The 12,172-nt window shown below is 35.2% G+C and overlaps 1 protein-coding gene across 6 annotated transcripts in view; it reads right to left on the bottom strand.

Annotated features, from left to right (window-relative positions):
- LOC145691050 (uncharacterized) overlaps positions 1 to 12,172 on the bottom strand; it is a 47,070-nt gene that overhangs the window by 21,533 nt on the left and 13,365 nt on the right. For 5 of the 6 annotated variants that reach the window (XM_081766677.1, XM_081766678.1, XM_081766681.1 and 2 more), the window contains exon 2: positions 8,934 to 9,481. In XM_081766677.1, coding sequence (XP_081622803.1) covers positions 8,934 to 9,406 — 473 coding nt within the window. In that variant the 5' untranslated portion in view covers positions 9,407 to 9,481. Of the gene's footprint in view, positions 1 to 8,933; positions 9,482 to 10,475; positions 10,750 to 12,172 lie in introns of all 6 variants that reach the window. The other variant, XM_081766680.1, reaches the window with a different exon arrangement.

Genomic DNA, 12,172 nt, shown 5'->3' with positions numbered 1-12,172 from the left:
ACAATCCCGACGAACTTCCATGTATCTAGTTTTCTCTGCATTTACTTCTAAACCCACGTCCCTGTAAGCGTTCAATAAGACATCTGCCTTTCTTTCTATTGTTCTTTATCATCCCCTATTAAATTTACATCAAAAGGATACGCCATAACCTGGTGAATGCCATCAACTCTAGGTCCTGGTTGCAATCTTTCATTTTCCTTATAGCGTATTATTGAACAATGTTGAATAATAATGGCGAAAATGCGTCTCCTTCCTTCAGGCCACTCTCGACCTGAAAGCTCATGGACAAATTTTTCCTGCTCGGACTTGACTTTGAGATTCATTTAAATATATTACAATTAATTACAATTAATCTAATTAGATTTTCTGGTATTCCAAATTCTGTAAGAATTTTGTATACTGCTTCTGCCCTATCTGTGTCGTAAGCCTTTCTAAAATCAATGAACAGTTGACGTATCGCAGTGTTGTGTTCCCACTTCTTTTCGAGTATTTGTCGGGTTGTAATTTGGCCAATAGTTGATCGATTTCGCCTAAATCCGCACTGATAATCTCCAATAATTTCGTACGGGTGTGGTGTTTATCTTGCTAACAGAATATTTGAGGATTTTGTAGGACGCTGAAAGAAGAAAAATGCATCGATAATTATTACAGTCAGTTTTTGTCGCCTTTCTTATGAATTGAAAAAATAGTTGATTCTTTCCAATTTTGCAGCAATTCCTCCTTGTGCCAGATAAGGCAAGTGAGTTTGTGTACCTTTCTCCACAAATTTTCGTCTTCAGCTAAAATTAACTAAGCAGGAGTTTCGTCTACACCTGGAGATTTGTGTTTATTTTTTATAGCCATTTTTACTTTTATTCGGTTGGGTTTTGTTATATACTTCATCCTGTGGCGGTATTTCCTTTTCTCCACGCACAGTAGTTTCGTCTGCGTGATAAGTAATTCGTTAAAGAAATATTTCCATCAATTTAATATGCTATGTGTCGATGAGAACTGTTTCGTCATCTTTATTCAATATATAAGCACGAGGTTGATAGCCTTTCTTAAATTCCATGATCCCGTTATGCATACCATGAATATTTTTACTATCATCTTCAAGTTTCTTAGTTTTAGCTTTCAAAAAATCGCTTTTCTTTGTTATAGAAGTTTTGGAATTTCATTCGGATCTAGTAGAAAAGTAACTTTGCCTCTTTTCTCCGCTAGTTGAATGCATTTCTGGTCGAACCATGTTTTGTTCTTACGTACTTCCGTGTGTCCTAATTATTCTGTTGCAGAAATTTTAAAGCTATCTCTAATTTTAATCCAAGTACCCTCAACACTAGTGCACTCCGAATCTTCTAAAACCGAGACTCTATTTGAAACTTCAATTTGGTATTCGCCTCTTACCTGGGTAACTTCCAATTTCTTTAAAATTAATCTCTCCGTTTTCAGACAATGAATATTCCTTTATTCAACGTTAATCTCCCTCTTATTATCGCTGGTACCAGTTAGTTATTAGTATCACAATCACCTCCTCTAAACAACCGAACATCAGTTATGCTAGATTGTCTTCCTCTATCTACTAAATCGTGATCGATTTGATTGTGTTTTCTCGTCTTATTAGGTACAAGTATATTTATGAACGTCGCGATATGCCAATTTTGTACTCTTTGCGATAAAGTTCTGGATGTTGTTGAAGTTCACAAGTCTAACACCGTTGTCACTATTTTCCTTATGTAAACTTTCGTTTCCTATTATTGGTTTGAAAGATCCTCACGTCCTACCTTCGCATTGAAAGTCCCTAATAAAATTTTCATATGGTATCGCGGGAGTTGGTCACATATCCGTTCCACTCGTTCGTAGAAACTGTTTTTTATATCGTTATACTTATTTTCTGTTGGAGCATGTGTATATAAAATAATAATATCACACCACCGATTTTAAGACTAATAAAAGAAAAGTAACATTAACAAATTGGACCCCTTAATTGATAATATTATTCATTTGTGAACCAAAAACTGTTCCTAATCAGTGACTTTTATTTTCTTCCCCGTAAAAGAACGTAAAATTTCCGAAATTCACAGTTCCTTTTCCTTAGTACTTAACTTCCTGAACATCTACTATGTCAATCCTGTATTTCTCTAACTTATTCGTTACTGATTTTAACGTGCCTGCCCTATTACACTTCTAATATTCCATGTTCCAAGTCTAATGCCCATTTTCTTCTGCTGAGACGTGACAAGTTATCAGTCCTCGTCCAAGGCTTCTGTGAATGTTTCTGAACAAGTACATTTTTTTACAGTATAAGGTTGTTAGCCTCACCAAACCCTAAGCTGGAGGACCACCCCTGGTCGTCGTTGCGCGAGTTCTTATTCAGTATATTCAAAGCTAACATCTATATCTAGAGGCCTACTCCCTCGATCCGCAACCTGAGGTAGGATCGGATCCCACATTACACTGGTTTCGCTGACTACAGATAAAAATTTCTTCTGCATATATTTGCAGAAGTATGAATGAAGACCGAAAAGAATCAAATATTTACAGAACAGCTGAATTTCATTTGAAGTTTTGGTAGTAACTCACACTGTAATTTTAGTAGCAAATGTTACACTCTGAATTTTAGCGGCAAATATTACACACGTTCCACCGTTCAACATGATCACACATTCGGTAACGTACGAAACTCATTCACCCCGTGATTTACCGAATCTGAAGGTTCATAGCCTCACAAATAAAAATTTTCTACTGAATATCATCCTGGATTAAGTCAAGACGGGGACCGCGGTCGCTCAATGGTAGAGCGTTCACCTCTGGTGCTTGGGGTCCCGGGTTCGATCCCAGCCCCCGCCAAGTGAACTTTGTGGTGGACAAACACCCTGTGCCTGGGTTTCTTCGGGGTTCTCCCGTTCCCTCCCACTTTCTTCACTCCACCATTTCACTCATTTCTCATAATCACCGTCTCCTTTAGCCTAACCGGCATAACCGTGGGACGTAAAACTCAAAGATTTCATTTCATTTTCATTTTAAGTCAAGACGCTTTGGATTACTATCACCCATCTTCATACGATCTGGTTCTATAACATTCTCTTATTATATTCTGACTTACAAAATCGCCTATATAGAATTGAAACAAGATTTCTACAATATCTTTGCTTATTAAATAAGCAAGAGACGTGAACCGCCTATCTAAGACATTTCGACTTTTTACTTGTGTAATATTTCGTTATCACTTCGTGTTTAAACCAGCTTTATATATAGCGATGTAAATTTTCTTCTAGTTCAGCTCACGCTAAGTATCTAATTAAAAACTTTGCGTTCAAAATTCACCAGTCTTGTTTCCTGCGTGTTAATAACAAACTATATAATACGATAACTTGGACTTGTAAAACTGGGACGTAATGAGCTTAACTGAAAGCAATATATTACCATTTTCTCAACGTACTCTTGTAGTGAATTGTTTTTTTGAGAAAACACATCGCGAACTAGCTCAAAAGACAATTTCCCCTTCTTACTAGACTGCAAGTAGTGTTGACAGTTCATACTTAAAAAAACACGAATGTTCTTGCGTAATAGGCTTATACCAAAACTTTATTTATTGCCATAACTACAGCAACAACTATCACTCACATAAATTATTATACTTAAAAAAAATTTCTTCTACAACGCAACATCACTACCATTACGCTTTAGCATTTTACAAACTAGTGAACTTTGGTGACACATCTGAATAAAAGTTTATTGAACGGAACGGAAGGATCACAGTCGGATGTGGAATCACTCTCTGCTTAGCAGGTGACTCTCTGGTAAAAGAAAAATGCTTAAAACGATATTCAACTATCACTGAGGGATTTCTATTTTAGAAAGTTTCCAGAGAACCAGTTGTTTATTTTTTACTTTATTTCTATTATATTTTTACGTTTCAAGACCAGCGAAGTTTCAACATTAAACGGACAATTTCGAAAATTAGGGGAACCAATAATTTTCTTACAAATGACAAAGGAATGTCTTGAATGTCAGGACGATGTGGGGAACACTTTCTTCCGAGTGTCTGGAAAATATTTCAGTAAAATAAAAACTTTTTAAATTTTTAAAAAACCCACATAATTAACTTTTGAAAACAGCTTCTATTTGCTACCTCAGAATTGTCTTGACGAATCGAAACTGTCTTAGTTCATCCTCTGTCCAGGTTGTCTTCCGTTCTAAAAGAGGTTGGCACGAGACAAGAAGTTAGTTTTAGTACATTACTTTCCTGTACCAGATTCACACATGGCTATGCTACTAATTTTACATTTTTTTCTTCAGTTTTCTCGTTTCGCAAATAATAATAATAATAATAATAATAATAATAATAATTCAGTTTTTGTAGGAGCAAGATGTCAGATTGACCGCAGTATTCTCTCAAAGCAGAAAGAGCCTATACCATTATGCACTTTTTAGGACAGAGTGTACTACAAACACACACACACACTTCTGCATGTAAACAAAAACAATATTATATGTTGAAATATGCAATAGATTCTTTCGTTTCATACAACAAATTTCAAAACTTCCTATAACTATTTAAAGAAGGAAGTTCTTTTTCAAAAGGAGAAAAATTAACTCGTACTCCATATACTCGTAGTCGCTGATTCAATTTTTGGTGGAGCACAGAATTGGAAAGAGTTAAAAATACCTTAGGTCACATTGCAATATTTCATTCGCTATTTTATATTTTAGGAGTTGTGTGAACTAGTGATTTCAAGGTGTGGCCTTCAGAGAAAATTCTACACCACTCAAAACATACAAAATTCTCCTCCGTCCATATCTCCGACCATGCGCAGCGTGTTACTTCCCCATATAAAATGGTGGTGTAATGTATGAGTTTGCATTGATATTGATTCGGTACTACTACTGATAACTGTTTCTGCAAAATGGTGTAAACGTATCGCGCCCGTCCCATGTTCAGTAAGATGAATACCAGTGCCTCAGGAAACCATGAAAATTATGCACGTCAATTGGGCAAGTACCAACCCTCACGTATCTGTTAAGATTTTGGACTACAGAGTGCTTATATTCTTCTCGTCTGAAAGAGATAGGCATTAATTATCTCAATATCCAATGTACTTCTAGTAAGTAAGGGTATATCTGTCACTTAAGGAGCAGATATCAAAAAAATATTCTTTAAAATAAAACTCAGTTCTCACTTTAATCAAGATCTTAAAATTTAGTTATTCAATTGCTTACTGGCAACCACCCAAAGAATTTTATAATTAATTGTTTCATAAACGGACCACAGCACACATTTCCTAATAGTGTGTTTCCCTGCCATTGCACTAAACAATTATAAAGTTGCGTTTACAATGTATCAAATTAAACGATGATAACGTATTATCATTAAATAAGAATATAAAAATTCTAAACCTGATATTTCGTTATAGACCAAGCATTCCTATCTTGACCTAAGTAAAACGAAGTATCGAAATGTATGTATTCGTTTGGACAAACCGGACCTGCAGAATACTGAAATGATGCACAATTTTTTTTAATACAATCGGTTTTTATCGATTTGATCGGGTCTTAATTGAACTTTAGTCCATTTAGATTCTCTTTTCTTGAGCAGATTGCTTGCCCACAATTACTGGTTACATGATCATTATTAAGTTTACCGCCCCAAGATTATGCACCCATGCTAAAAAAAAAAGAAAAAGAAAAAAGATGGAGATTAGATGCATGGCAACGGTGGAATGAAGAAAGTGGAAGGCACATGATAACTCCGAAAAATACAAGCAACGGATGTCCGTAAACCGCAAAGGCAACTTGTCGGGATTTTGGGATCGAACCAGGGCACACGTGCTTGTGGTTGTAACTCTATCTGTCGTAACATAGTACGTGTTCAAAGAGCAGAAAAGACGAAAACGTTATTTAAGGGAAAAGATTAATTTCTTGGCAAATGTCATACAAATGTTAGGCCTTATTGTCGAAAATATTCTCCCTTTTATAACATTCGTTTGAAAGGCATTGGAATAAAAACATTGTGTGACACGGGAGCAGAAACGTCGCTATCATCTAATCCTAGGAAGGAAATTACAAAGGGTGCTTCCTTTCCTAAATTACATTCAGCTGAAGACGTCCTAATTGTAGATTATAGTAGGGGGAGTAAGAGAAAATGTAGAATCAGGACTGTCTTCCCCGTTGAAATAGAATCACCTGCATTCACATTAGAAGTTTTTGTCGTAGCCGACCTTAATGAGAAATTTATTATGGGCTGAATGCATTAGAGCAATTACGAAGTATTATTAACCTTAGTCAAGTTAACAATAGATTAGAATATAACATTAGGGTAGTAGTCTCTCTTCTCCACACTGAAACAGAGAATTGTGGTGATGCTGATGAAAATTCAGTCGAATGAACTGATGAAGAAAATATCAACACAGAGCACCCACACATTAGTAATATCAGTCGTAGTCAAGATGTTAGGGTATTAAAGGAATATCATCAGAAGAATAATTGAAAGCAGCTGTTAGTAGCGGAAGCACACTACATCACAAGCAAAAGGAGCAATTATTGGATTTAATGTTTCAGTATAGAGATATTTTTACGAACTACTAGGGCAGGTTCAAAGGATTCCAATATAAAGTGGAAATCGATACTAATGAATCAGTGGTTCGAAAACAGTATCTGATCGCGTACAAATATTTACCTTTTGCACGAGGTGAGATCAAAAAGTTACTGGAAATGCGGATTATCACAAGTAGTCAATTTATTCACAGTAACCCTATTTTAGTGGTTCCAAAGAAGAATAATATGGAGAGGCTAGGTATTGATTTGAGACCTATTAATCACCATTCATTTTTGAGGCAAATTAAGCCAGAAAGAACATAAGATTTGTTGGCTCAATTCAAAAGAAAAAAGTTTACCACCGCTCTGGACGTTCAATTTTCGTACCATCAGTGTTACTCTCACCTGAAGTCTCAACCATATACAGCGTTCAAATTTGAGAGGCAGTAATATCAATATTAGAGAGTATCCTTCGGATACTGTAATGGCGGACAAGCCTTAAACGCAATAATGTCCCATGTGCTAGGCCCAGACTTACACTAATAGTTTTTTTTTTAAAAAAAAAAGGAAAAGAAAAATCCTATAAAATGGACAGATACAAAGAAGTATCATGACAAAATAAAGGAGACTTTATTAATGGCGGCCAAAAGCTGGCTTTAAAATCATACAGGGTGAATAACCTTATGCTTAATCAGACAACAAGTGAAATCTGCTCTGCTATATGCCGTTGTCCAATATGCCGTTACCCATGGTGTGCGTGGGTTTTCTCGGGGTTCTCCCGTTTCCTCCCACTTTCTTCATTCCACCATTCCATTCATTAATCATCACCACCGTCTCATTTAGCCTAACTGGCATAAGCGTAAGACGTAAAACTCAGATTTCATTTTTCCGTTACCCATGGTAAATTCTTAGTAACTTTCACGAATATACAGAGTGTTTCTTCTTACATTTAAGGCTTGGTGTAAGGACAAGATTTATAGTAATTTACTGTTACGTTTGGAAACTTATCTAAGTGCCGAACTGTCTCACATCTTACAAAGTTAAGCAATAGCAATAAGTTGAGTTATTATGTGTGCAAATTTTCCGGTTCTATTACCTCAGGTTCAGGCAAACGAAAAAATACATATTTAACTAAATATTTGAAATACTGAAAAGATATCAACGTTTTTGAAGTTTATCAGTTACTTTGATCAAAAGAAGATATGGAGTTTCTGTTAACTTCCAATTTAATAAAAAAAGCTTCGTATAAAACACGGGAGAATTCTTGGAACAGTTTCTCACAAGCTTATGCATGTATGTTTATCTACGTGTTTGTGCGCATGGCTTCGCTCGAAGCACGTTATATGCCGAAAAAGACAGGAAAACGTCCCCCCCCCACATAGAGACTGTACCGCTTAGGACTGTACTTTAGATTTGATCCCGTATATATGAACTTTCGGGATACTTTCCCCATCACAACGGCTTGCTGCATAAGAATTGGCAGGGAAGGAACATTCTTTCGGGTGAGTAATACCAAACTGAAGGTACGGCTGGGTCGAAACGCGCTCCCCCCGTATAATCAAGGTTAAGAAATAAAATTAGTAAATTTTGCAGAAATTATATATATTTAGGTGTGATAACTCAGTGTGTTGAAACGCGCTCCCCAACCTATCCCTCGTGTCGTAATCGATCAAGCTTTACGAACAGTGAATTATTCTGAATTTGCACGTTTCAAATTTTTCTGTTCTCATATAACGAATGACACTTTGTTGTTTAAGGTATCGAAGGGAATATTCGAAAGGACCAAATGTAAGAACGCATCCTCCATTGACGTAGACAATTGCGGATTATCAATCATGGAACCAGCTACTGCCCCCTGGGACTGTTTGTGACCCAATACCAAGATAACGATGGCTTCAAAGTGGATTGAATCTTCGAACATTGTTGTTAGTATCATATACACATTCACGCAAAAACCACCTACAGATCGTAAGTAATATACAAAAAGCAGACCTCATGACAAAGGAATAATATTAATTCGTGTAAATCAAAAACCTTTTACATATTTGAACGATTAATGAAACTTGCACGTAATTTAATTTATAAACACGATTATACGTGTTTCATAGTATGTAGTAGAATTTTATTTTCTTGCACAGTCATTTGTAGCTTGTTGCTTATGTCGAGTTAATCTACATACTCTTTTACACATTGAACAGTACTTATGTCCGTCGTTCCGAGCTTCGGCGAAGATTGGGTATAGCTATGGTAGAATCAGTTTTCGATGTGGCAAGACTAGAAAAATAGAGATGGATATAGAGAGACAAAAGGAAATAAGAAGCACACTCGTGTTAGATAAAAATCAAACCACAACGAAAAATGCCATTTAAAAAAAATATTTATACAGACATAGCTCTGATGAAAAACGCATTTAAACATACCTGAGGGCCTTAGCATTGTATCTTTCTCGACTACTACTTTCTTCAACAGCTTCGTCGTAGCCGTTCTTTTCCATAACAGTGGCAGAGACGTGACTGCTTGTCTCTTTCGTGCAATGTGTAAAATCGGAGGATTTGGTGTCGTTGCTGTGAAAATGTTTGGCATTTACAAGTACATCACCTGTTGCTAAACGCTTGGCCAAACATATTGCTTTTGCAGTTAATTTCCAATCTGATAGTGTTTTATCCTCATTACTTTCTGAAGAGATATTCTCCCCTTCCGTTGCACTATCTCGTTTGTTACATTCCAGAAGTATTCCAAGAGGATCCTTATGATCATTGATCTTACTATTATACAGTTTATAGTTACATTCTTCAAATGGCTCGCTTTCTGTTTTCACTTCAACTTGAATACGAACGTCTTCTGCTTTCATTTCAATTTTATTAAAAGCAAGGTTAGAATAATCAAAAGCCATCTCGCTAATACAAAAACTGTTCAAATTGGAGATTTGAAGCCTCAGCAGATAATGTTAAAGGAAACCAAAAAGAATCTGAAATCAATAAGAAAAATATAATTCGTTTTAATAAAATTTATGAGCGAGCCGGGAGAAGACAACGGTGAGTACCATTTAAGTTAAATTAGTTAGTGTATGGAATAGTCTGGGATCAGACTAGGAATGTAAAATATACTGAAACCAGTATCTTAAAAGATCCAAAATTTTGTTACAACTAGTACGAAATATCGATTTACCTAAATACCGAAAATACAATACTATACCGAGAGAATACTATACCGAAATATAGAAATACTGCTTAATATTCGATTTGTTTGTTTACTACCTGACTTGCTAAAACAAAACCTAATATATTTTTCTTAGACTTTACTCACAAGTATATTATAAGTTTATTAAGTTTCATGTACATTATTATTTTTATGTTTGCTATCCATAGGTACATTTTATGAAAGTACGATTCTTGCTTTTTCCTAATTAAATAAAACTTAAAATTCACTATCTACGTTTAACGTTGCATGAGAAAAAGCTAAAAATTAAAATTTCCTCTGCTAAATTACTAACGTGTACTCCTGAAATAAAATATCCAAAGAAGTGTTATACAAATATTTCACTTAAATGTAGATAACCTTTTCAACACGTATTAAACACATATTTACTTATTCTTTGCAGCTTTTTGTCTTTACTCAAATACATATAGCGCTAGTAATTTCTAGTGAAATTTTTCTTGCAGTCGCTATTTTATGCTTTTAATTTTCAGGACTTGCCGTTTTTCGGAACTTTTGGTTTCCCAGCGTTTAATTGTCACTCGTACTTTTTCCTTATTAATCCATGTTATTCTTGGTGATATTGAAGTATAACGTTCACTCTAGTACCAATGTTCTTTGAAACATGGAAGTACATGTTAATGTTGGATCCTAGCAGCATGTGTTCTTACCAGAAATGACTGGATCTTTCGCACAAAAGGTGGTCAATCTAAACAAAGAGCACCTAGAGAGCTCTGACATAGTTATATAATGGGATATATACTTACTTATTAATCTTATAGTCCAGGGGGTCACGTTGGTTCAGTGGCAGAGCATTGACTTCTGGCACATGGGGTTCTTGGTTCGATCTACATTCGTCCCAAGTGAGATATGTGGTGCATAAACACCGTGCTTACGGGTTTATTTAGGGTACTTCCGTTTCATCCAACTTTTATCATTCTTTATCGTCAGTGTGTCCTTAAGCCTAGCAGACTTATGCGTGGGACGTTAAAGATTTCATTTCTTTCTTTCATTTTGCAGTCAGCACATCCGCACCTTAAACTAACGAAAGAACAAACGTATTACAGCCATACATGTACATTATACTTTACTGAACTGAACCATTTCAAAAACTATAGCCGCTGTCTTGCTTTTGTAGTTTTGCGATGTAATTATATGTTACGATGTTTATAACATCAAAATCTATATAACGGAACCTTAACATCAAACTGTGACATCGACAATATATGCCAATGCAAAATTTAATTTCTTTTCAAAATTAAAGAGAAAGCTGAATGAACTATGTTTATTTTATCAAATTGGTTAAGTAGAAAGATAAAGTTATTTTACTAAAATAAATACCTACGTATATTAATAATTTATTTTATGATGTAAACTGTTATATTTCTTATTTGGGTCATTTCTCCCTACCTTAAATATAAAGTATAGTCTACTATTTCCGTTCTGTTTAATAAATATTGGTTTGAGCAGGCGTAGCTTTTAACACTTTTAATACTTTAATGCTTTACGTGGCCAGACAATCTCCTCCTAAACTGCCAAAGGACATTCTTCTCCTGCGCACTGAACGCCACCTCCCAAAACTACGAAATCGTCCCTAATTTTTTTCCGATGGGAGTCAAAAGGGTTACTAGTGCTTTCACAGTGTCTCTTTCAATTTCAGTGAGAAATTTTCTGAATTCATTATTGCAACACTTACTTCCAAGAATAGCATTTGAACACTGAGTGTTAATCACCTATAAATGCGTCTGTTGGGAGCGTATTGTCTTAACTTTGGAACATGTTTATAAGAGAGAATAAGAAGAATGATGCTATCTAAATGTGACTGTATTTGCGCAGAATTAGGCGAAATGTTTAAGTAGATTGTCGAATGAGATTAAGGGTAATATTATACACGAAGTTGCCGGAATTCCGATTAATTAAAACAGTACGTTGTTGAGGATAAACGTGCTAAGCTCATTAAGTTAAATAAAAGGTAATTTGAGAAGGTCACAGTTAATCTAATGAAAAAATAACTTGGAGTATGTAGTAGCTAGTAGACTTGAATATACAGTATTTTATGGTTAAATCAGATAGATGAAAGAGATTAAAATATAATTAAAAATAGAAAAAAGATAAGCATAACAGCTGGCGCAGTCTGTAGTAAAGAATTTTACGCTTTTAAATACTAAGAATGGCTTCATTTAGCACCTTCGAACCTTTTGACGTGTAGACAGGAAGAATAAAAATTTATATTGAAAGGTTTGAACAAGTGGCATTATCACTAAACTTACTTGAGGATAGGAAGATAGCAACATTTTTAGCAGTAATGGGTGGACAACCTTACGAAGAATTGCGAAATTAATGCACCCCAAATAAACCAACAAAAAAGCCATATGAAGAATTAAAAGGACTTATCTTGCAGCATTATGGTGTTAATACTAACGAAACAGCTGAAAGGATCAAGTTTCATAAATTAACTCTATAT

The sequence above is a fragment of the Thermobia domestica genome, chromosome 7 (assembly GCF_964235325.1).
Source record: "Thermobia domestica chromosome 7, izTheDome1.hap1.1, whole genome shotgun sequence".
Classification (NCBI taxonomy): Eukaryota; Metazoa; Arthropoda; class Insecta; order Zygentoma; family Lepismatidae; genus Thermobia; species Thermobia domestica.
This window is presented reverse-complemented; position numbering and strand designations above follow the sequence as displayed.